The 26726-nt window shown below is 41.6% G+C and overlaps 1 protein-coding gene across 2 annotated transcripts in view; it reads left to right on the top strand.

Annotated features, from left to right (window-relative positions):
* Positions 1-26726, top strand: part of GRM3 (glutamate metabotropic receptor 3) — a 608887-nt gene that overhangs the window by 307520 nt on the left and 274641 nt on the right. For both annotated transcript variants that reach the window (XM_073551300.1, XM_073551301.1), the window contains one exon: positions 23191-23748. In XM_073551300.1, the coding sequence (XP_073407401.1) occupies positions 23281-23748 (468 nt within the window). In that variant the 5' untranslated portion in view covers positions 23191-23280. The remainder of the gene's footprint in view (positions 1-23190; positions 23749-26726) is intronic.

Here is a 26726-nt window from a genome sequence, read left to right as displayed (position 1 = left end):
AGACTGTAAAGCTGATCCTGCTCCCAGCGATCACATGATCACTAGGAGGAAGCACTGTTTTTGCTTTCTACACTGAATACACAGGACTCATATATACTGTATGTATACAGAGATCAGGAATGCAGAGACGGTAATAAAATATCTCTGCCTTCTCTATGAGGAGTCCATCTGTAACTGACCAGCATGATATTTACAGTCATTGGTCCATAAGTAGTTAATATTAATATTACTGTGAGAAGACCAATTAAGTGATTGCAGTACATGGAAAATCTGCAAATGTAAATATAGATAAAACATTTTTATAGGTATACATAAATGCAAACCACTGAACATTGTTACGTACCCCAAATTAAAAAATAATAGGATGGATATATTTCTTCCATGAAATATAGTAATGCAGAAAGTTGCCAATATGATTAGTTCAACAAGATAAATCTTTCAAAGGGTCCTCAACTGGCATTTAAAATTTTGTAAGAATTTGAATGTTCAGTCTGATTTCCACAAGAAATGCAGCAAAATATTCCCAGTACTTCACACACCCTTCTTTTTACCACTTTGAAAACATTGTAAAAAACATGAATTCCAAGTGTTTTACAGCCAGCAGTTATAACAATATCAAGAGTATACATTTGTAGCCACATTTTTGAACCATATGAGGAGTATGCATTTTGAAAAAAATTACATCACTAAAAAAACCACCAAAACAAGATAAAGCAGAGCACATTGTATGCAAAGCAATTTAGATTTTAAAATATAACTTTAAAAAAATATATCCAGCCGCAGCATTTTTAGGCCCAAACAAAGCACAATTCAAATGTATGTGTGTACAACCATTTCCTGTGGATTTGCAGCCACCAATAAACTGTGACAAACACATTAAATTATTAAAGCAGTTTAAAGTGCATTTCTGTTGTTAAATTAATTAAATTAATTTAAGTAGATTAGAACAGTTTTGAAGTTAAGTTGTGCTAGAAGAGATTAAAGACTACCTCTACCTCTTATAGTGCAGCAAAGTGATGTAGTATCGCCATGGTGTTTTTCCAACAAATGTCATAATACATGTGACAGTAACCATTTTATTTTGAGAGGGTTTGGAATAGCATTGCTAATGAGTTCCACAACTCTTAATTTTAATTTGCTTGTGTACAGCCTATATATTGGAGTGAACAGTTTTTACATTGTGCAATATAAACAAGATGTGTAGTATTACAATTTATAAATAATTTGATATTCTGGATACATTTATTGTAATTGGATAAAAAGTGGATTTTTTTAAAAGAAAAATAGGCAATTCAAAAAATAGGCAATATGAAGGAGCATTTTTTTTATAGTTTAAAATAGGCTAGGTGATAAAAAGGTCCCAGATTTTTTTGCGTAAAAGCTTTGAAAAGTCCCCAAATTTAGGTGTTACTAGGAGATGCTCCAAAATTTTGTGTCTTGTGACATTTTCATGCGGAGACACATTGGTATGGGATGCTGCAGCTCGTCTAAGTCATGATAAGCTGTGGCATTTCTGACACCATGAAACCTACTCCAATACCTGACTAGAGTAAGATTTTTGGATTGAGGCATGGAGGTGCATGCCACTTGCCAGACATTCCAGATTCATTAACAGCAACTTTTCATGAATTAGAAGCGTCTGTCTCCAGCACATCTCCTCATTAAGAATGACACCCACATAAGCCAGATAACTGTCTTTCCTTCAGAGAACAAGTCAGTAAGGAAGTCCATGGAGAAATGGGTCCAAGAACTTGCTTGCAATCCCGGAGAATGGGAACTAGTTTGAAAACTTTGGTTTGAGAGAGAAAGAAACTATGAGATCGCATCAACTTTAACATTCTTAGTGCATAGTCTAATTGTCACCACAAAATCAAACTGAGAAAAGAATGAAGGCCATCTGGCTTGCCTAGGGTTGAGTTTTTCGGCAAGTTCACAGACAAAGACATATATTTGTTCTGACACTCAGGATTCCAGCATACAATGTCCTCCTGGCGCCATTCAATAACTGAACTATGTTTACGTAATCAAGACATGCCCAAAACCACAGCCACAGACTGATATTCAAGAACAAAAAATAGAATAGATTCAAAATGTAAGGTACCAATAAGCAAGAACGTCTCCTTAGTTATATACTTCATCACACTTCAGGTTAGAGATGTATTAGCAATGACAGTGACTTTCATAAAAAATAATAACTTTAGAATGGGTAAACAAAGATAATATGCCACTTTGGCATCAACAAAATTTGCCACAGATTAATAAATTACTTAGGCTACTTTCACATTAGCGTTTTTTTGCACAGCGCATCGTGCGCAATAGAAACGCATGCAAAAAACGCATCATGCGTTTTTGCATGTGCTTGCGTTTTTATGCGCATTCGTTCTCTAGGGGTTAAAACCAGTGTCTACACATTTTTACGCCAAAAACACATGCGCATGAAAACGCAGACGAGCGCATGTCCGTGCGCACGCCTGCGTTCCCATAGACTGTAATGCGTTATTTTGTCGTATTCCGTGTGTAAGTGTGTGCATGCTTTTTTTTACGCCTTTCGGCAGACCCAAGAATGCAACAGGTTGTGTCTGGCGCACCTAGGCTCACACCTTGAAAAAACGCATGCGCACGAAAACGCGTACGAACGCATGCAAACGCAAGACCATGCGCCCCCCCATATGTTAAGCATAGGTACGCATGACACACACGCATGGACGCGCACTATGTGCTGCGCAAAAAAACGCTAATGTGAAACCAACCTTGGACTACACAGATATTTATAGATAAGATACAACAGGAAGCAATAATGATGAGACTATCCACAGTAATTAAAGAGAGCCTGTAATCAGGATTTTATACCCCATACTAATGACATGTAAATTAAGGTGCTTTTATTCTGAGTAAATTTTTACTTTTATTGTACAAATCTATTTTGCTTGTTTAGAGAAATCCATAGTTGAAATTCTATGATAATGAGCTGAAGGTGCAGTTGATGGACATTGCACTTATATCTTTCCTGCTTTGCTTCCTATTCCTTGCCTGCTGCCTGGCCCTCATGTTTCAGTGACCTGTCAGTCAGAGACAGGAGGCTGGCAGCAGGTGGAGAATACTGAGAGACAGGAAAGCTGTAAATATTGCGCCCACACACTGCATATGCAACTCATTATCATGGAATTTCAACTACACTATCGTTCAAAAGTTTGGGGTTACCCAGACAATTTTGTGTTTTCCATGAAAACTCATACTTTTATTATTCAAATGAGTTGCCAAATGAATTTAAAATCTAGCCCAGACATTGACAAGGTTCGAAAAAAAGATTTTTATTTGAAATAATAATTTTCTCCTTTAAACTTGGCTTTCGTCAAAGAATGCTCCCCTCAAAGAATTGCAGCATTGCAGACCTTTGGCATTCTAGCAGTTAATTTGCTGAGGTAATCTGGAGAAATTTCACCCCATGCTTCCAGAAGCCCCTCCCACAAGTTGGTTTGGCTTGATGGGAACTTTTTGCATACCATACGGCCAAGCTGCTCCCACAACAGCTCAATGGGGTTGAGATCTGGTGACCTCACTGGCCACTCCATTAAAGATAGAATACCAGCTGCCTGCTTCTTCCCTAAATAGTTCTTGCATAATTTGGAGGTGTGCTTTTGGTCATTGTCCTGTTTAGGATGAAATTGACTCCAATGAAGCATTGTCTACAGAGTATGGCATGGATTGCAAAATGGAGTGATAGCCTTCCTTATTCAAAATCTCTTTTAACTTGTACAAATCTCTCACTTTACCAGCACCAAAGCAACCCCAGACCATCACATTACCCCCACCATACTTGACAGATGGCGTCAGGCACTCTTCCAGCATCTTTTCAGTTATTCAGCATCTCAAAAATGTTCTTTTGTGTAATCCAAACACCTCAAACTTGGATTTGTCTATCCATAACACTTTTTTTCCAATCTTCCTCTGTCCAATGTCTGTGTTCTTTTGCCCATATTAATCTTTATCTTTTATTAGCCAGTCTCAGATATGGCTTTTTCTTTGCCACTCTGCCTGAAGGCCAGCATACCTGAGTTGCCTCTTCACTGTAGACGTTGACACTGGCGTTTTGCATGTACTATTTAATGAAGCTGCCAGTTGAGGACCTGTGATGCGTCGATTTCTCAGACTACAGACTCTAATGTACTTGTCTTGATGCTCAGTTGTGCAGCGGGGCCTCCCACTTCTCTTTCTACTCTGGTTAGAGCCTGTTTGTGCTCTCCTCCGAAGGGAGTAGTACACACCGTTGTAGGAAATCTTCAGTTTCTTGGCATTTTCTCGCATGGAATAGCATTTATTTCTAAGAACAAGAATAGACTGTCAAGTTTCACATGAAACTTCTTTTTTTTCTGGCCATTTTGAGAGTTTAGTGGAACCAACAAATGTAATGCTCCAGATTCTCAACTAGGTCAAAGGAAGGTCAGGTTTATAGATTTTCTAATCAGCCAAACTGTTTTCAACTGTACTAACATACTTGCACAAGGGTTTACAAGTGTATTATAACCATCCATTAGCCATCTCACACAGTTAGCAAACACAAAGTACCATAAGAACATTGGAGTGATGGTTGTTGGAAATAGGTCTCTATACACTTATGAAGATATTGCATTACAAACCAGACATTTGCAGCTAGAATAGTCATTTACCACACTAACAATGTATAGAGTGTATTTCTGAATCATTTAATGATGGCTTAATTGGAAAAAACTGTGGTCAGAGCCAACTGATCCCAGGGTTTAGTATGGGCTCACTCTAAACCACGCTCAACATGCCGCAGATTTATGCGGGTGGCAACAGATATTAATTCCTCCAGGGTAGTTGGAATCTCCCTAGTGGCCAAAGCATCCCTGACATGATCTGCTAATCCACTCCAGAAGATAAGTATTAAAAACTTATCAGGCCACCAACTCGGTAGCCAGGGTACGGAACTGAATGGCAAATTGGCTAACCAAAAATGAACCCCGAGTTAAAGCCAGGAACTGCAGAGCGGTATCATGGGTTACTTGTGGCCCCCCAAAAACCTCTTTCAGGGCCCCTAAAAAACTAGTGGCGCTAAGGATCAGATGATCATCTCATTCTAATAATGGAGTAGCCCACTCCAATGCCCTGCCTGACAAAAGGGAAATAATGAATCCCACCTTGGTACGCTCTGTTGGAAATCATGAAGCCTGTAAATTCAGGTGGATTGAGCACTAATTCAAAAACCCTCTACAAGCCTTGCAGTCCCCAGAAAATTATTCGGGCAGCGAAAAATGTGGCACAGAGGAGACAGGAACCACAGCAATAACTTTAGTAGCGGCTTCAGCGGCTGCTTGTGCTACCAATGCAGCAAGATCCACAGCTGTAGACGCCCGCTCGAGAGTGGCCAACCTGTTCTCAAGCTGCTGGATGTACCGCTGAAGACGCTGATCATCCGTCATTGCTATCCAGACCCTGGAGCTAGTATACTGTTAGGATTGGCAGAACGCACCAAATTAGAAATAATAATAAAGAACGTTCACAACCCGGGGTCCACTGTGCGGTGATGAAGAAAACCACAACTAGCACAATGACTGAGCAAGGCTATGAGAAAACACTTTTGGCACACTGAGTTAAATGTCACTCATGTGCACAGAGCGCAGAGTACCAAGCTCTGATACACCACAGAGCGCTACTAAAAAACAACGCACAAGCACTATACCATGTTAGATTGCACAGGCATATAGAAAACAAAATACTAATTGAGGTCCCTATAACATGTGCCTGAGGACACCCGGTGCAGCTGCTAAGTTCAAGTGGAAGTTCCCACCCTACACTGCCTGTCTAGACAAACACTCGCAGTGCTATTAACGGCACACATACACACAGGTTGGTCAAGTAGCCACCAACACACCAAACACACATGTTACTAGCGCACAGGCATGCGCCATTGAGAGCTTTTTATACCTTGCTCAAGTCCAGACAGATAGGACCTTGCCTGTAGACCAATCTGAAGCTGCCACATCACCAGAGCACCTGATGTCCGAGCAACAATAGGAAGGCACCATATCATGGACATGCTCAGTAGGGTGAAGTCTGGACGTAGGCTCCAGAGCACAGAGCTGCACGTGTAACTAGTAGTCACCATAGCCTTAGCTGGAGGGCCCGCATTAACTACACATGCAGCATGAGCCTGGGCAAGGCACTGGGACCGAAGTCTGTTCTGATTGGTAATTCCAGCGGCCAATCCTGAATGGGAGAACACAGCACCAGACAAGGCTAGAGATCCATCCTGTGCAGCGGTAGAATCCCGGCACCTAACAGCAAAACAAAAAATGATTGTGGAATTGCACTTTTTTTGCAATTTCCCCACACTTGGAATATTCTTCCTTTTTTCCAGTACACGATATGTTAAAACAAAAAAAAATAAAACTCGTGCCACAAAAAACAAGCCCTCACATTAAAAATAAAATAGTTATGGCTCTGGGAAGAAGGGGAGCAAAAAACGAAACGCAAAAACGAAAATACCTCCGGTCATGAAGGGGTTAAAATGCCTTTACATATATGGTATATAAAATTCTGGTAATAGGTTCTCTTTAAGCTGATCTAGCTTTAATTGCTTGACCACTTGTTGTTGATAGCACTCCTTTAACCCAATCTGCATGGGCTCCTCAGTAAGGCTAAGTTCACACTTGCATTTGACTTGTATTCATAGGGCTGCATACTTCCTCCCTTAAGCTAAGAAACAGTTAAAAAGAGATTACGCAGGCAGCTGAAATTTTATGCAGTTTTGTTATACGTTTAGGAATGGAAAATGCTGTAGAAAATACTACAATGATAGCCATGTTTTTAAAAATTACAATTACTATTAATTTCACCAGAATTTAGAGCCATTTATGACATGCACAATAGTTTTTTTATAAAATGAACTTAGTTTATTGTTTGACTTAGAATTTAAACACAGAAATTAAATGTACTTTTCTTTAAAAAGTCACAAAATAAGAGATGAAAAGAAAGCCACATCTCTACTGCACAAATACCCTTGTGTAAAAATGTGCAGTAATTTTAGTCAATGTGAAAGTTAATGGCCCCGATTTGTCACAACTGTTGTCGTTTGTTGACATAAGTGGTGACGGATTTGTGATTGCATTTTTCTTCAATCAGAAGTTTGTCCCAATATACTCTTTATCATCCATTTTAAAAAAAATGAAGCAGGTAAACTGCCTGAACTTTTTTATCCATTGACTTTTAGCAATAAATCAGTTAAAAACAAATGAAACCTGCATGAAAAACTGAATTTAAAAATATGCTAAATGAAGAAATCAATGAGGCACTGGCACTAGATGTGATGAAAACTACCCAGCTGCCTGGTTTGGTGAACAACTGCCACCTGTTTGTTGCCTGAAAAAGTTTATGTAAAATTTAGAAGATCCAGAGTTTGAGAGCTATGATGTTAAATGATCCTTGAGCATTGAATGTGAATAAAGGCGAAACAAATAAGCTTAGTCCGTTGCTGAGAATGAATGAGTGAGATTCAATACATCACGTAGTAACAGTAATCTGCAGGAGGAGAAGGGCTTTTACCTGCTGCTGTGTTACTGCATGGGAGATGCGTGAGGTTCGTTGTCTCTAGTTCTTGGGAGTGATGAGAAGAAGTGCTGTGGTGCACTGATTCTGTTGTTGGATACCGAGGGACTGGCTGGTCCAGGTGGTGAGTATTCGCTGTCCGTAGTATGTGAGACAATCAAGACTCGAGAGGTAGTGCACCGCTAGCAGATCATGGTGAGTGACGTCACTCAAGTTTGAATCAAAGTTGGGCTGTTAGAGGAGCAATATCAGAAGCATTTCAAAAGCTGCGGCTTCATCAGAGATCATCGGTCACACCTCTTTTATACTGTATATGCACACCTTTCTCTGTCCATAGCGCTGTTTGGACCTTCTGAATTTAAAAGTTTGTATGCCATTTTTCATCTGTTTTTAATGGCTCCAAATAGACTGTAAAGGCTTATTCTGATCCACAAAACAAATAAAAATAGGACATGCTCTAAGTCTCAAGGATCAGTTACATGGATGTACTTTTAAAGCAAATGTGTATGAGTTAATATGAAAATTGCCTCTTCAGAGAGGAAGACTTAAACTTGTTAATATGGGCCCTTTAACTAGCCTCTCCACATGACTTATAATAAGAATCCAAACCATACCCTACATTTGCAAATTGCAGACACGTGTTTCAATGAGTTTACTTCTCATCGGTGCAAAGCAGGAGACCCGATTTAGCTAGATGAGAAGCCTCTTACTGCTGATATAATGGAAAATGTTTCTATTGTGGAGAGTGCCAAGCCGGCATAAGAAGATTTATAGGCAATTCAATGCTCAACTGGGAAATTAAATATGCAAATATCCATTTTAGAGATGAAGAGAAGTTGAGCTTTAGCGCCACCTAATAGATTAAACAATCCAAAAAAGTCAATATCACCCCTTTAACAAGCCTAGCCACTTGACTTAAGATGAGAAGTAAAACCAGACACTCCATTTGCAGATACATATTTTGGAGGTTTTGCCTCCCACAATGAGAAACCTTCCCCCTTAGGCTTCCTGTATGGATCAATGAAACTCTATCAGTCATGTGCTGACCATTTTAAAAATGGACTGCACATGGATGTCTATAACTGGTGTGTAAATGCAGCCTGTAGGATTCCATTAGTTATGCAATTACACAAACAATGGAAACTGATGCTGTAATAAGAAAAAGGATGCGAGAATGAAGAGTAATTACACTAGGATTACATAGCTCTAGGAGAAATAATAAGGATTGCTCAGGTAATACATTATCACTTGCCCTGGCAAGGCGTTTTAAAATGTTAAATCCTCCTGAATGCAGTAACCTCAGTGAGTACATGTTTTAATGTAAAATTTCTTCTTTGCAGAGAGCAAAGCTAATATGCTATTATAAAGTCAAATACGCACTCCGCTTTATTTGTATTCTGTTAAATTATATAGAATGTGCTATTATCATAACATAAAAAATACAAAGTCACAAACGTGCAGCGTCGGGGTAATAATGCTTGACTTTAAACTAATGGACTTGATGACAGGCTTATGGTGATAATGTAATGATACTTTGATTACTAGTTATAAATTGCTGGATTCACTCAGCAGGAAGTAAAGTGTTTTGCCGACAGTTACGGCACGTCTTAGAGCCTAGAACAAGATATTTAATGGTGCAGTGCCATTCCTGACAATGCCTATAACTTTGGGCACACTTTTGTTATAACAGATTGTCCTTTTTATTTTTGCAGGATTTGTTGAAACAATTTATAATAATAAGAATGAGATAATTAGTTGATGAATTTTGCATTTCCAAATACAATGGCGTGATTTGGTTTGATTCATTAATTGTATTATTTAAATATAATCTTCAAATTTACAGCAATGGTTCGTATTCTTTTTAGAGAATGCTCTTTATTCCATTCACAAGTTGGCGTAGTTTGACAGAGGCACTCTGCGTAAGCACATAGAATTAAAGTTCATCACTTCTGCTTCTCACATGTGGTATCCATGCCCTATTCAATGTCATCGACTTATTCTGCTGACTCTTTTGCTTCAAGGACAATAAAGAAAGGAACTGCAAATAATTTGGTTTTCCAAGACATAGCTCTAGGGGAGCAAAGAGAGCAGTCCAAGCTGAACCATGATGCCTAAGGTGGAGAAAGCCCATTTACTACATAATTTGACTCTATTATTGAAAATGGTGCACTTTAGATGAATAAAATCTGACAGATTTTGTGCTAGGACCAAGAAGCTTCAAATAAAGCGTTTGGCTCACCACCCAAAAAATTTAAAAATTGCATGTTCTTAGCTATTTAAGGCGCTATTATAGTTCCTCCAACCATATAATTGAATACAAAAGTCATAGGAATCACAATTTTAGCATATTTAATAGATTGCTTGCAATATCATGTTTTCAGGGGCCTATTCAAGATGTTCGCAAATGTTACCATAACTATTTGAAAGCAATTTTACATTGTAGAAATATATTCCAGTCAGAAAAAATATATTTGTCTAATTTTTCCTATCTGCTCTGTCTTCCTTTTACATACAATACTGTATGTACAATTTTTCTGGTTATAACTATGTAATTATAACTAAGCTCCTGAACATTGAAATTGCAACACTGAGATGAAAATTAAAAAGTTGTTGCGTTCTGTCGATAGTCATGTTAGTAATATGCAAATTATGAAAAAATGAAGCAAAATAGCTTGTAGAATGAGCGCCATTGTCGCGGACTGACTGGCCCAGTATGACATGACCCAACGATTGGTCGGTAACCAAAAAATACAGCAACTCAACGCCGATGGAATAGGGGAGATGAAGGTCCTGACAATAGGGAACCAGGGACAGTCACCTCCTGAGCTCCAACCTGAGCCTGTCCCTGCTCTCACCTATCACCCTATACAGGTCCTTACCCCTGCCGACATCAGGATACCTTGTCCATAAACTATCACCTCAAACTGCCCTTGCTAGTGCACTGGCCGGCTTAGGACGCTAGACTAGCAACAGGACTCCAATATACCAGACTTAGCTGTACACCAGAGAGCTGCTCCTGCTTGGTTGGTCTTCAAAAAAGGCCTGTATCACCATCAGTCAGCTGATTCATCAGGTGACCTTTGGAAGGAAGGTGGGAGTGGTCACCACAGACATTAGAAAACCCAACAGCAAGGTAATTACACCAGCAGGCCACCCGGGGAAAAACTGGCATTAACCCCCGATGGCCTGAAAGGAAAAAAGTTTTAATATAAAAGCCAAATCTGCCACAGATCCAAAAATGGATTGTGACAGTCATGGGCAAAAATAAAGTAATTTACACTCCTTTACATGCTATAAATGAGGTCACTAATGGTTGAATTAGGAATTTTCTGCCTCGATGAATATACCTGGGCACACAAATCATCAAGATCTTCTTGCTGGCAGGTCCTTTTGTTCATTGACCTCATGTTATTTCTCTGAAAGACTATCATGGACTATCAAGACAGCAGTGGGTGATGGAATGGAGGTCTATCCTCTTCAGAGATGAGTCCTACTTTTGTCTTGGATTAAATGATAGCAAAAGATTTGTCTGAAGACCTCATGGGCGATGCCATGAAAGGCCTTCATTATTGGTCATCCATTGCAATTGCAGATAGTAACATAGTAATATAGTTAGTAAGGCCGAAAAAAGACATTAGTCCATCCAGTTCAGCCTATAAATGTCACGCGGGGCTTAGGACAACTAAGGCAGAAATACCCGGGGCCCCTGTGGTGTCCCTTTCACTAGGGGAAACCCTGTCTGACCCTCAACCCAGGGTTTTTGCTGAAGGTGCAAATGCCTGAGCCTCCACCCTTTCCTTATCTCCTGCTCAGCCCTGCACTTAACCCTCCACCCTCCACCCAGTGAGGAGACACACCACCAAAGCTCCCACACAAATAAGACAGACAGGGAGAACTTAAACTGCACTGCGCCGCACACACACAGGAATATACAGTAATGTGAACAGGGCACAACTAAACACAAATATGGGAAGGAGAAAGGATAACGACGGATCATACGACACCAGATACGAATCTCTCTCTCTGCAACACCTCCACTCCAGACCGGAACCACTTGGTATGAAAACACAAGCTATAATCGGCGACGCCCATATGCCAGTATGACTATTTAAAGACCGTGGGCGTGACTAACCTTCCAACCTGGTCTCCAGCAGGATTAACCCCCGAGAGCCTGAAGATCAAGCCAGCGCCACTGAGGCTATAGTGGCTGGAGGTGGAACTACCTCTGCCTGCCGGACGCTGTGGTGTGAACAGCGTCCGACATGACAATAAAATTCTGTCAGATTAAATCCCCAGATCTAAGTCCTTCTAAAGAACCTAACAATAACTGTAAGATACAATATTGTTATGCTCCAGGAAGACATCCATGCCTCTCTTGAACCCTTCGACTGAGTTCGCCATCACCACCTCCTCAGGCAGGGAATTCCAGATTCCCACTGCCCTAATAGTAAAGAATCCTCTTCTATGTTGGTGGAAAAACCTTTTCTCCTCCAGACGCAGAGAATGCCCCCTTGTGACCGTCACCTTCCTTGGTATAAACAGATCCTCGGAGAGATATTTGTATTGTCCCCTTATATACTTATACATGGTTATTAGATCGCCCCTCAGTCGTCTTTTTTCTAGACTAAATAATCCTAATTTTGCTAATCTCTCTGGGTATTCTAGTTCCCCCATCCCCTCTATTAATTTTGTTGCCCTCCTTTTTACCTGCTCTAGTTCCATTATATCCTTCCTGAGCACCGGTGCCCAAAACTGTGCACAGTACTCCATGTGCGGTCTAACCAGAGATTTGTACAGAGGCAGTATAATGCTCTCATCATGTGTATCCAGACCTCTTTTAATGCACCCCATGATACCAACAGCATATCTTGATAATTTGCAAGCCCATGTGCATTTAGCCTGGCAGAATATTCACAAAACAACCATAACTTCAGTAATAGCATACCAAAGTATGTAAGTGTATGAATTTTTGCATGTGGTGTTCATACTCAATATTGAATAATTCAAGATATTTTGAAAGTTTTGTTTACATTTTTTCATCAGTTTTAAAACTTTAACATGTCTATGAATCCTGAGATCTACATCCTTAGTGTTGCAATTTCTAGGTTTCATGAGTGAATATACAATATAGTATGCATAAGAAGTATACCTATGATTGGAGGGATATTCAAAATTGAAGGTTATAAGTAGTTTTGAGGGTTAACAGCCAATCATTATACAGTATGTGTTTAAGGCCACAGTCACACTAGAGAGAAATACGGATGAGTGCTATGCCATAAAAAATCGCATAGCACTAGGACCAATGTTAATCTATGGGGCAGCTCCCATCATCCGTTTTTCCTCACCCGTATTAAACGTGCAAGGGAAATTGCAGCATGCTGCGATTTGCACCGTATTACGCCCCAGACTTGCCAATGCAAGTCTATGGGTGCGAGAAAAAAACAGATTACACACGGACCATGCATGTAACTTGCGAGAAATACGCACCGGTGTCCTTTAGAAAACCCTTTGAGATGGATTGCAGCGTGGGACATGACTGTACGGCGGATACATATAGGATATTGTTGCTTTTTTATTTTGGATTTTTTTACAGGAGAACAAGGGCTTCGATTGGATTGGGAGTTTAATAAAGATGGCAAAAATGTGTGTTTAATTATTTCATTAAAAGTATTTATTTTTAATGTCTGTGTGTTTTTAACCCTTTCAGACAAGTGGATTAATAATAGATAGGTGTCTTATTGACACCTCTTCATTATTAACCAGGCTTAATGTCACCTTACAATAGCAAGGTGACATTAATCCCTTATTACCCCATATGCCACCAGCTACAGAGCAATGGGAAGAGTGAGGCTAAGTGCCAGAATTGGCGCACCTTACAGATGCCCCTTTTCTGGGGTGGCTGGAGGCAAATGTTTTTAGCGGGGGGGCCAATAACCATGGTCCCTCTCTAAGATATTAATATTTGCCCTCAGTCACTGGCTTTCCCTGTTTGTCAGAGAAAATTGCACGGGAGCCCACGCCAGTTTTTTTCCGTGATTTAATTCTTTAACACCTACAGCTCCAAAATGTTACACATACTCACACACACTAATAACATTATTAGTGAGGGACATAAATAAATCTAATGGATGTGCAATGGTTTACTGTATCTAAACCATGTCTCACATCCTGTCGGGTTCTGTAATGATTTTACAGAAGCCGACAATTGAATTATCGGTTATTTTGCTATCTAGCGCTGTATGAAATATAAATATATATATATGGGTCTCACTGACATATATATATATATATATATATAGACTATATATGTTTTCACGAATATTTGAGCCCATGGATCCATTATATGTCCATTTTGCAAGCCGGCGAGAAAATCTCGCCATACGAATGCCATACAGATGTCACACGGATGTCACACAGATGCTTACATGCGAGAAAATCACATCCTCACATTGCACACGGATGACATACGGATCACTCTTCAGGGGACACTTCTGCAATTCTTGTCCGTGTAAAACGGACCGATTTTTTATACTAATAGTACAAATGTGTTTTAATTGAAACGTTCATGTAGAAAAAAGGCTTTTCTCCTGTCCCATGATAAGATGCCCACCCCGAATACATCTCCATTCCCGATTCTGCCCCAGGTGAACTATCATGACTTACATGTTCAGTCATTCATTTGCAAATTGCAATATATGGTTAGTATATCGGGCCATCAGCTAATCTGCAGGGTAACTCTCTTTACAGAAAAATTTGATTTCATCAGACAATTATTTCAAAGATAATTTTATATTGTCTTTTTTTCCTTCTTGAGACCACTTAATTTAACCTAACTTTCTTACAATACAACAGCAGATGAAATCCCTGTGTGACCCGCAGCATTTTACTTATGAACAAGATGGATACTAACTCAAATATTGAGTATACAGACGAGTAACAGAATAATAATAAAATCTTTATTGTTGTTATCAAGATTAGTTGAAAGTTAGAAATAAGAATTCTCTATGGGCTTTAATCCACCCCTGCCTCATAAAAAAAAGCTTTCTATTTGCCATTCACTGGGAAATGATTCAGATTGTTTATCGCTTGCACAAAATACACTATTTAGGGTTAAGTGAGGGAAAATGACTTTCTGCTTTAGTAACGCCAATATACTTGTGGTTACAAATTATTATTTATTCCTGCTCAGAGAAGCCAAATGCTAATTACCACATGTCCATCACTATTGGTGATGCTTACACATGTAGTCTCATTATTTTTAATGGACATATTTGTTTCAATATGTGACAATAAACCAAGGACATTTTTCTAATTAAATCTCCAACTTCGATTATACCCTGCAGCAACTGCTAGTATCCACTGAGGTTATTGTTTGACCAGGCGAATTTGCTTAGTCTTAAATATGCTAATGCCCTCTGTAAATCCCCCAATCACTTGCAAAAATGTTGCAGTAGTAATTAGAGCTATCATTATACACTGGCAAAATGGGCATTCTGTATATTCTTATTCTCAAATGCATCATATTATTTTGCAATGTATTACATAGTTAGCATGGCCTAAGAAAGATATTTGTCCATCCAGTTCAGCCTATAATCCGACAGAATAAATCCCCAGATCTACGTCCTTCCAAAGAACCTAATAATTTTAGGATACAATATTGTTACGCTCCAGGAAGACATCAAGGCCTCTCTTGAACCCCTCGACTGAGTTCACCATCACCACCTCCTCAGGCAAGGAATTCCAAATTCTCACTGCCCTAACAGTACAGAATCTTCTTCTATGTTGGTAGAAAAACCTTCTCTCCTCCAGACGCAGAGAATGCCCCCTTGTGACCGTCACTTTCCTTGGTATAAACAGATCTTCGGAGAGATATTTGTATTGTCCCCTCATATATGGTTATTAGATCGCCCCTCGGTTGTCTTTTTTCTAGACTAAATAATCCTAATTTTGCTAATCTCTCTGGGTATTGTAGTTCCCCCATCCACTATATTAATTTTGTTGGCCTCCTTTGTACTCGCTCTAGTTCCATTATATCTTTCCTGAGCACTGGTGCCCAAAACTGTACACAGTACTCCATGCGCGGTCTAACCAGGGATTTGTACAGAGGCAGTATAATGCTCTCATCATGTGTATCCAGACCTCTTTTAATGCACCCCATGATCATGTTTGCCTTGGCAGCTGCTGCCTGGCACTGGCTGCTCCAGATAACTTTATCATTAACTAGGATCCCCAAGACCTTCTCCATGTCAGATTTACCAAGTGATTTCCCATTCAGTGTGTAATGGTGAAATTGATTCCTTCTTCCCATGTGTATAACTTTACATTTATCATTGTTAAACCGCATCTGCCACCTTTTGGCCCAAGTTTCCAATTTATCCTGATCCATCTGTAGCAGAATACTATCTTCTCTAACAATATATCTTGTAACAATGAAAATACATTTACACACAATAGTACTGCACAGTAAAAATTCTTTAAAAAATAAACATGTTTACAGTTAATTTTGAAAAGTGAATGAAGAAAAGAAAAATCAAACCACTATTTGGTGTAACCATCCTTTTTGCCTTAAAAAGTGCATCAATTCTAGTAGGCACACCAGGACACAGTTTTTGAATGAACTCAGAAAGAAGGTTGTTCCACCATCACAGACAGTCTGTGGATGTAGGTTTTTGTAGATCCATCTGTTTTTCATTATCCCAGACAGATTTGATGACATTGAGATCTCTGTTGGGGTGATATCATTACTTCAAGGACTTTTTGTTCCTCTTTACTGTAAAGACTGTTCTTAATGATAAAGCTGTTTATTTTGGATCATTGTCCAGCTGCAGAATAAATTTGAAGTTAAGCCTCCCTGATGATATTGTATGATGATAATTACCTGCCTGAATTTCTGAGCATTGAGGACACCATTAATCTTGCCCAAATGCATAACTCAATACTTGCTGAAATGAAGCCCCAAACTTACAAAGAACCTCCACCATGCTTCACTGTTGCCTGCAGACACTCATTATTATACTGCTCTCCAGCCAAACTGCCTTCTGTTACAAATAGTTAATTCCTAATAACATTTTCACTAATCAGTCCAACGTACCAGTGGCCTCATTTCAGTATCCAAGTTGCTATGTTTTTAAGAAGCCCGCAGACCACGTGCAGTCCCTGAGGCTGCAATCTGTAGCCCATGGACACCCGAGCTTTCAAAATGATCAGGGAGTCAGGTTGCCCACCACCTTCTGATGCACATTCAATTGAAATGTATCCCACCACAGAAAACCACTGGCTTCCTGCACAGCAATACTAATAGCAGCCACTGGCTAATCATAGGCCAGCAGCTGATGCCGGCATGCTTATTGCGGTCAGCATATGACATCACTGCCATGCTCCCCCTGGCTGTGGAATAGGAAGAGGATGCAGTTCACTGAGAGAGTGAGGACAGATGAGAAGAATCGTTATTTCTTTTCTTTAAATGTGGATGACAAGAGCGGCATGATGAGGGACATTACTACAAGATGGGGAATCTTATTACAGGAAGGGAGACATTATTACAGGGAGTAGGATATTATTACAGGATGGGGGACATTATTTTAAGATGGGACCTGGATTGGGGACAGTATTACAGACAGGGGGCATTATTATAGGAAGGGTGACATTAATACAGGTTGGGGGACATTACTACAAGATGGGGACCAGTATGGAAAACATTATTATAGTATGGGGACCAGGATGGGGAAAATTATTATGGGATGGGAGATATTTTTCCAGGAAAGGGCCAGAATAAATGACATTAATACGGGAAGGGGGAAATTTTTACAAGATGGGGGACATTATTACATGATTGAGACATTATTTCAGGATGAAGCACATTATTACAGGAAGAGGACATTAATACAGGATAGGTGACATTATTACAAAATGGGGGATATATTACAGGAAGGGAGTATTGTTACAGGATGGAGGATATTTTTACAGGATGGAGGACATTATTACAGGATGGGTGCCAGAATTTCTATATTGTGCCAATCATTTGGCAATATTAATGAATGAGGCTAATTGAAGGACCCAATAAATTGTAAAAATGTAAAAACAAATTAAAAATAAAATAGGAAAAAATATCGGAAAAATATTTTGCCACTAAAATACTGTTTTACAGTATGTAAAACTAAAGTAAACAAAAAAGTTTGGCATTTCTGCATCCGTTAACTTATAAGCTATAAAACTGTACCATAAACTATACAATAAATACCATTAAAAAATCCATGTCAAAAGTATGGGGTTTTGGCCTCAAATCTTAGATAGAAACCACTTATGGACAGACTTCTCTAAATAGTAAATGGCTATCGTTGGGTCTAAGGCCTCTTTCACACATCAGGTTTTCGCCGTCAGGCGCGATCCGGCGCTTTTGACAGAAACCGGATCCGGCGAAATGCAATGCCGGATCCGGTTTCCCCCCCATTGACTTGCATTTGCGCCGGATCGCGCCGGATGGCCATGCGTTTCATCCGGTTTTCGCCGGATCCGGCAATGTGTCGCGATCCGGCGTCTGGAAAAAACGGCTACTGTAACGCTTTTTGTCTCCGGCGAAAAAGCCAGACACGCCGGATCCGGCGCATCCGGCTTTTTCACACAATGAAAGCCTATGAGCGCCGCAATGCGCCTGATCTGGCGAAAGCCGGATCCGGTGGCCGGATCCGTTTTTTTTGGTCTGAGCATGCTCAGTAGCTCTGCCCACAAGACATATATAAAAGCAAGACAGTGGGACCCACAGCCACACCCAACATGCCACCCTAGAAAGCAACCAAGCGCAGCAGAAGGCAGGAGACCACTGTAGCACCATCAGCACCACCACCACCCCAAATGGAGCAGCAAATGGAACATGCTGAGGAGGGGAGGCCAGCAGCAGATGAGAGACGGTAATTATCAAATCCCCCATTCCTCCAAACTAGGGCTATTGAATATCAAGATATTCATTGGCCCTTTGTTTCTCTTTATTCAACAGCCGCCCAATAGATGCAGCAGCAGCAGCAATGGCAGCAGCTGGAACACCACCCACAGGCATGGAGTGTGGCCACCAGGAAGACAGCACATCATCTTCTGGGAGCCCTCCCTCGCATCGTCAGCGTTTGACAGTAAGTTTTTATTTCCAAAATCCATCATCTCTGTAATATATGTCTATTCATTGCCTTTTATTTCAAAACAGGATTCACAAGATGAAGAGGAGCTCCCAGAAGAAGAAGGAAGGGGTGGACAGACACTTGGAGTGGGCTCACAATTGGTAAGTTTTTTGCATCAAACGCAGAAACACAACATCACACTACACACAACACATAGAAAACAATGTTCTGCAGACCACACACAGCAAACAAATGCCTACATCCAAAGACATAAAAATTTTTATTTTCTTCTCTAGTCTTCCCAATCTGGTGCTCGGCCAAGAGGTCCTCGCAGTGCCTCCCAGGGTCGTCGGCGACAGCAACGCGGTGGTCACCAGCGTGTTAGTATAAATATTTTTGCTTTGTTTTTTTGCACTTTTTATTTCATTTCTTTTGTGGAGGCTAATTATGTTATTTTTGTCTTTTTCTTTAACAGCCTTCACAGCGTGCTCCCGACTCTGACGGTGAGGATGGAGGACTCGATGTGGACCACCTCATCGATCTCGTCAGAGAAAGGGAGCCGCTCTGGAATATGGCTGACCGCCGCCACGCTGACCTTATCGTTACCCGACGACTCTGGGAGGAAATCTGTTCGCTCCTTGTGGGCCGCTGGGAGGACCTCGATGTTCGGGCCCAGATTAAAGAGCGTAAGTATATACAGTACCGGTTGCTTGATGTAAACCAGTGTTTCCCGAACTCCAGTCCTCGTGGTCCCCACGGATCATGTGTTCAGGATTTCTATTTACTATGGAAATCCTGAAAACATGACCCCTGGGGACCATGAGGACTGGAGTTTGTGAAACACTGATGTTGTATACTAACCACTCCTTTCTCGTTTCAGGGAACAGAATTGTGAATCGGTGGCGGTCTGTGAGGGATCGTTTCAAGAAGGAGTTCAATAAAGAGATGCGGGCCCCGAGTGGATCTGGAGGACGCAGGAGCAAGTACAAGTACGCACAAGCCCTGTCGTTCCTCCGGGAAACAATGGTCACTAGAAGGTAAATATTACACACCACATGTGAAAAAAAATGTTAGATGTAACTTTTTTTTTTCAGCCAGGGCCATACCATGTCAGTATTTTAATTGTTTTTTTTTCTCTTTATTCCACAGCACGGTGAGCAGCACTCGGGAGCCTGCACGATTGGACCCTTCTGAGGCGATCCCTGAGGAGACCGGGACCGAGGGACACTTCGACCGCCCCGGTACATCTGCACCTTCCCAGCCTTCCCACACATTCGACCCATCTGTCCCATCCACCAGCACAGGAGCATCGTGGCCGCCTACATTACATGAAGCTGCTGGTGAGGAGATCGCTTTCCCTTTACCCCACCCTTCTGCCCCTGCCACCTCTAGTACACCTGCGGGTACTGGGCGGCAGCGGCAGAGGGGTCAGGAAAAGAGTTATGCGCCAGAGTTCTTGCATCTGAATGCATCTTTCCAGAACTGTCTAAAAGTCTTGTCAGAGCAAATCTCCGCAGGCTTTCAGCAGATCAACTCCAGCATTCTGGAGGTGAAGACACTTCTGCAAACCATGCATTCAGAAGCAAGATCTTCGCCAAACCACACCTTTTTCAGGTCTGTTGTGGAGCGCATGGCAACACTATCTCCTACCCAGCAGATGCATGTAATGCATTCGTGCCACGGTGCTCTACAGCAGGTTACCTCCCAACCTCCACCTCCCACCACTGTAGTTCCTCCACCTGCACCCCCTCCAGCCACTTTCCATCCTCCCCCTCCTATTACATCTGCACCCCCTCCAGCCACTTTCCATCCTCCCCCTCCTATTACATACCAGCAACCTCACCAGTACCAGCAACCTTCCCAGTACCAGCAACCTCCCCAGTACCAGACATCTCCCCACTTCCAGCAACCTGCCCCGTACCAAACTCCCTCCCCGTACCAAACTCCTTCCCCGTACCAAACTCCTTCCCCATACAACTTTCCATCAACATCATCTGCTCCTACAGTCCTTGCCGCCCAACCCTCCACTCCACCGCCCACCACCTCTTCTGCCTCCCACATGTCCACCCATTCTGTAGCTTTTTCCACACCATCACCTCTAACTGTTCCTTCCCCACCACGATCCCAGTCCTCTCTCCACACTCCCATTGTCGAAGTGTCCCGCAGCCCCTCCAGCAGTATTTCCACCCCACACTACACCGAGTTATAATGTTTTTTTTGTAATAAAAATGCCCATTTGGTTGGTTTCAAACCTTTATTAAAAAAGTTTTTTTAACTTTAAAAACAGTTTACACAAAAAAAAATATTTTAAATAAAAGTTAAATTATTGTTTACACTGGTTGTCTGTCATTTCTTTCTGCGGCGAAATATGTTTAAAAAAAGGTTAAATACAGGGTATTTAAAAGGTAAAAAGGTATTCAAAACCAGGTATATAACTGTGGGTAAATTTTAGCTTTTTGCCACAGTTGTGTTCCTGGTTGTGTTTGAAACAAAGTATTTCACCTGAAAAGTTGTGTTTATTGTTGGTGATTTCCTAACAATGTACACAACTTTTGTTAAAAGGTGAAATACTTTGCATAAAACACAACCAGGTACACACCTGTGGCCTAAAGCTAAAAATAGTAAGACCATGACAAGATAGCCAACTTTGGTTGGCAAAGGTATATACTGTTGGTCCAGAAGGTACACAAGTTTGGTTAGGGCACAAATCTTTCACACTCTGTCATCCTGCCAGTGTACTCTGCCTTGAGGTGACATAAAGTATAGTGCAAAATTGTCCCTCATTACTGAAACCGTCACAGAACTTCTAGTGGTAATATTTCCAATGACAACATCCATCTTCGCCAGTAACTTGCTCTTCTCTCCAACCTGCACTTTCTCCTCTACAACCTGTCAAAGAAGGGCTGTAGGAACATGCTATATATAGTTTTCCAGTAGCCAATCCCGTTCGGAAGGCCACAAGGGTCAATTTTAAAAACCAGATCCGGCGTAATCCGTCGAAAAACGGATAGAAAAACGGATGAACCGGATGAGACGGATCCGGTTTTGTCTGTCAAGAACAAGACGGATCCGGCAGAAAACCGGATCCGGCACATCAGGTTTTACAAAACATTTGCCGGATCCGGCATTCCGGCACGACGCCGGATCGCGCCTGACGCCGAAAACCTGATGTGTGAAAGTAGCCTTACTGGTTACTGCCAGTTTTGAGCTGATGGCAATGCTGGATATTTTCAAGAGAAGTAAGAATGACGTGTCTTTCATCTGTTGCACTACATTTCCTTGTCTGACTATTTTGTCTACAGTTTCAACGTTGTCATTTCTTGGCGCTTTTTCTGAAGAACTTGATAGCACATCTTGAATCCCCTGTCTTCTTTGAAATCTTTTCATGGGAGAGAACTTGGTGGTGCAATTTAACTACTGTGTATCATGTTGCTGTGCTCATTCTTTCCACTGTGTATGACTTGTGATATGAAACTATCTTCCAGAACTTCCTCTTTGTTGCAGGGTTTAGCTGTTCTTCATTCTACACAACAGATTTTGTTTCAGTTAGTGTAAATTTTCTCCTTAAGGAGAGTGGCAAGCCGGTGAAAAGGAGACTTATAGACCATCTTATCCTCCCCTTATATGTTAAATATGCAATTTGTCTCTTTAAGTCCTCTTCTTCTCTTCCTCAATTTGCAAACCTCCATATGAAAATTATGATCATTATCATCTGTTTAGGATAATTGGTTCCTCATAGACCTGATTATAATCCTACAAAATCCCTGATTACTTCAAGTATACCTAGAAAAATTGATTTTTTTTTTTTAAGTCAAATGTTGGTCACAACAAATAATTAATTTGATTGATATTTCTCTTTTGTTAATTTAATTTGCATTTTGTTAAATAATATAAAATAAATGATCACTTCTATTTTTTTAAAGCATTCTTAGATTGCAGAATTTTTTCATCACTGCCTAAAATTTTTGCCCGTGTGTGTAAATCTTTATGTTATTGTGTTGCACAAATATTCTTAATGGCAATAGTAGACTGGCCACTATCCATTTTTGGTGTTAAAAGAATCTGTAACTTGTCAAATCATCTGCTGTATTTATCTGTTGATATTTGCCCTGTGGCAACTGTCCATGCGATGAATGCAGTTTTTGTTTAATTGTAGTTCACCAGAGGAAATGGATGTAGCAGTCACATGTATTTATCACGTGACTATGATATCACATGGCCAGGTATACTAAGAATAGGATCAAATGTATTTAATTAATTGTTTAGATAATAGCTTCAAAATTTAGCTTCTGGTGAGGTTGGCAGCTCTTATAGGAGGTTCCCTATTATGTTTCCTTATTTTCATTAATAATTAAAAAGATAACAAAATTATCTATCATATTCTCCAAGTATGTACGGTTGTACAGTATTTGTAGACTATTTTTATGTTTATGCTGGAAATGTAGGAAAAGTGGGTACTTTTAGATTGGCATAATGATTATATGTCGTAACAAATGTCTTTCTTGTATTTCCTTAGGAATGCGATGTTATTGCATCCATCTAAATGACTCGGACATGGAGGATATATAATTTGCAAGTGCACCTCCTACACTAAAAAGCAAAAATCATGAAGACTTTTCACAGCCTTCACCTGGTTGTTTTGGCCTTATTTTCCAAAGGAGTTCTGCTTTCTTCAAGTGACCACAACTTTGTAAGGAAAGAGATCAAGTTTGAGGGAGATCTTGTGTTAGGAGGTCTGTTTCCAATAAAAGAAAAGGGCGCAGGATTAGAAGAATGTGGAAGGATTAATGAAGATCGAGGCATACAGCGCTTGGAAGCCATGTTGTTTGCAATTGATCATATTAACCGAGACAGTACGCTTCTTCCTGGAGTAAAATTAGGTGTTCACATTTTGGATACCTGTTCAAGGGATACTTATGCACTGGAGCAATCCTTGGAATTTGTTAGGGCTTCATTGACAAAGGTGGATGAAGCAGAATATGTGTGTCCAGATGGTTCACTTGCTATTCAAGGGAACAGTCCATTACTTATTGCTGGAGTGATAGGTGGTTCATATAGCAGTGTATCTATACAGGTAAGCAACATATTATTGCTTTTATTTTTACTTAAAGTTACAGTATGTATTTTCGGCAAATAATTTTTGCAATTAGGTTTCATTAAATATGTTGAACTATTTGCATTTTATAGCCCCAATGCTGCACTGTCTATGCTGACTGCAGAATAACTTATCTGCGAACTTTTAAGCTGAACTTTCTGTCTAGGTCGACGTCCACTGAGCAGGGGTGTAATGGCGGCCAATGGTCGCGATAGTCTCACCTGCCGGAAAAGCCGTCCTCAGCAGAATGTATAGGGAGAAGTTGTGGAAGGTGATACAGGATCAGCCAGTGTCAATAAGCAATGTCCAGAACTCAGATGTCACAGGAGAAAATACTTGATTTTACTCGAACAGTTGATGATGATGATTACAGTTTTCCCACAGTAATTCAGTACACTGAGCCGACTCATGGTGTGATGAACCCAGCTAATTTTTGGAAATTTGTGGTAGCTCTACTCATTCCCGCTGCATATAGCACTATACGTGCACTAAAACTTCTCTCAGCTTGGACCTTCGCATTCAGGCTTACAGGAAAGTATGTCAGCTCATGTGATGTACTGTGTACGATTCATATGGCGTCTTGTGCTTGGGTGCGAGGAAAAACACAGGAGAGACAGGTGTGATTAGAAAGGACTTGCATTACTTCATACAAGTAAAAGGGGGTTTTACACATAGCGATATTGCTAGCAATATCGCTAAAGCATCACTGATTTGGTGACGCAGCAGCGATATCGCTAGCGATATCGCTATGTGTGATACTTACCTCTGACTGGCTCCCCCGCTGTCTGTCGTTGATTGCGTGAGATCGCGCAGCTCCATTTCTCGTCGGGCGCTTCCTGCTGGGCTTCCTGCTGGTGCTGATGAGCGACGCGTGGACGCGGATGGGAGGACATCAGGATCGCCGCGTCTGAAAGGTAAGTAACGACCGCTGAATCGCTGCTGCATCGCTGTGAGATCTGCCTGTGTGGCAGCTCACTAGCGACCATTTAGCGATGCACCAGCGATCCTGACCGGGTTGTATCATTGTCGGGATCACTGGTGCATCGCTAAATGTAAAGGGGCCTTAAGCCAAAAGGGTTCACACAGTTTGCAGATACAGAGGCAGGAGACACAGCAGGACAGAGTAAACATTAAGCACAGCAGATCTTTCACAACAGGTTCATGGTCTCTCTCTGTTACTTCCCTTGCAACTATGGATTTATCAGGCAGCAGGTTTTCCGTGTCTACAAGTGTTCAAAAGTTCCTCAGCATGAGATGGCTGGAGTACAAAGTCCAAGACTTCCAGGAGCAGATCACAGGCTAACTGCAGACTTGATTCTGAAGCACTGATTGCTCAGCTGAGGCTGCTTAAGAGGCAAGAGGGAGAGAATCAGGGCGGGAACATGAAAGCTGGAAACTCCATATTAACTGAGGGCAAGATAGCTGCAGCAGGACAGAAAGCAAAATGGCCGACAGAAAAAACTGAATTTCAAAAACATGTCAAAAAAGACTGAGAATCTTACAGCTCATTTCCCACCACTGCCAACTAAGGATTGTATCAAGATTCAAGACATCTCTTTTCTGATCCCTAACTGATGTGGTCTAGCAATTGGACATTTCTTGAACCATGCAGGACACTATGTCCCAGGCGGCTGCACAGATTTCTCTGGAGTCCTGACAGCAACCACAGCGAAGGCACTGACTGGCTTCTTTGATCTCCAGCACCACTCAGTCCCTGGGACGAAGGGTTGCTTCTGCTGGGCTCAGTAGTTCTCCTGTGGGTGGCTGCTATTCATTAGTCTTCACAATAGCCATTATACTAATTACATGTGTGTGTGTAAAAATGGTTGAAGAGCTGGCATCTCACACCATCAGAGTTCACAGACATTTGTGACGCCTGACTTTGCAGGGTGCCACACTTGTCCTATTGAAAACACTTGTGCAGTAATGTCAGCTCTGCTGTACTTACTTTCCCACCACATTGACTGCCTATAAGATTGAAGCTCATCAATTGTGAGACGACAATTTCTGTGCAGCAAGAGTGAACTTTTTCTCATTAAAGTGTTAGCTCCACTGTGTTGAAAGTAGGCAACTATAACTATTAAAGAGAACCTGTCAGCAGTATTTTGCTAGGTAAAGTATACACATGGAAAAACTAGCACCGTGATACTGATTAGACAATACAAGTGGAGAAGAAATCCATTATGAGGATTTAGTGCATTCAGGTTTGAAGTTTTACTTTATACATCAGGGTAGGACTGTGGGGGCAGGTCTCTGGGTGGGGTTTACAACTGCTCTTGTTGTCTTTATCATTCTCCTGGTCTAAACTTCGTGCTTATGTGGGAGGAACGGCCCCCATCGAGTGTCTGGGCTGGAACCAGAGGAGCCGTCATCTGGGTTCCAGGGGAAACTGTTCCCGGGGGACAGGATTCGAGGACGGACCATTGTGACTGACAGGTGGGCTGGGGGAGGAACCGATATAAAGGAAGCGGGGAATCCCCCAGATGATGAGTCAGCAGACCAGGACAGGGAGAGCAGGAGAGCGCGGGAGCGTCTGCCAGCTAGAGCAACTGACCAGCGCCAGGGAGGACGCCGACTGAAGACTCCAGGGGGACGGTATCCAGAGAGCCGTCCGAGACTTATTGTCCCTGCCCAGACCACGGCCACTGCGGCCCCAGCACAGCTCGTGGCCGCTGTCGCCACCCCTCTGCCCACGGCTGCGGGGTACCTATGGTTGCCCGCGGCCTCTTCCCCTGAGCTCGTAACTGCAGCCTGTTCCCTGCCACCCGCGGCCACCCCGCTCTCACCAGTGGCCGCGGCCAGTACCGCACCGTCGGCGGCCACGACTGCCAGGCTCCGATCCGCAGCAGGAGCTGGGCCTCTCTTGACTGCGGACTCCCCGTCGCAGCCGTTAGCTGCGCAAGTGGCCTGTCACACGCCACTATACACCGCTGCTGCCTGCCCAGGTCCGGGCGCTG

This window comes from Dendrobates tinctorius, unplaced genomic scaffold (assembly GCF_039654945.1).
Source record: "Dendrobates tinctorius isolate UK_male_01 unplaced genomic scaffold, ASM3965494v1 ptg000174l, whole genome shotgun sequence".
Classification (NCBI taxonomy): Eukaryota; Metazoa; Chordata; class Amphibia; order Anura; family Dendrobatidae; genus Dendrobates; species Dendrobates tinctorius.
The sequence above is the reverse complement of the archived record's forward strand: the minus strand, read 5'-3'. Positions and strand labels throughout refer to the sequence as shown.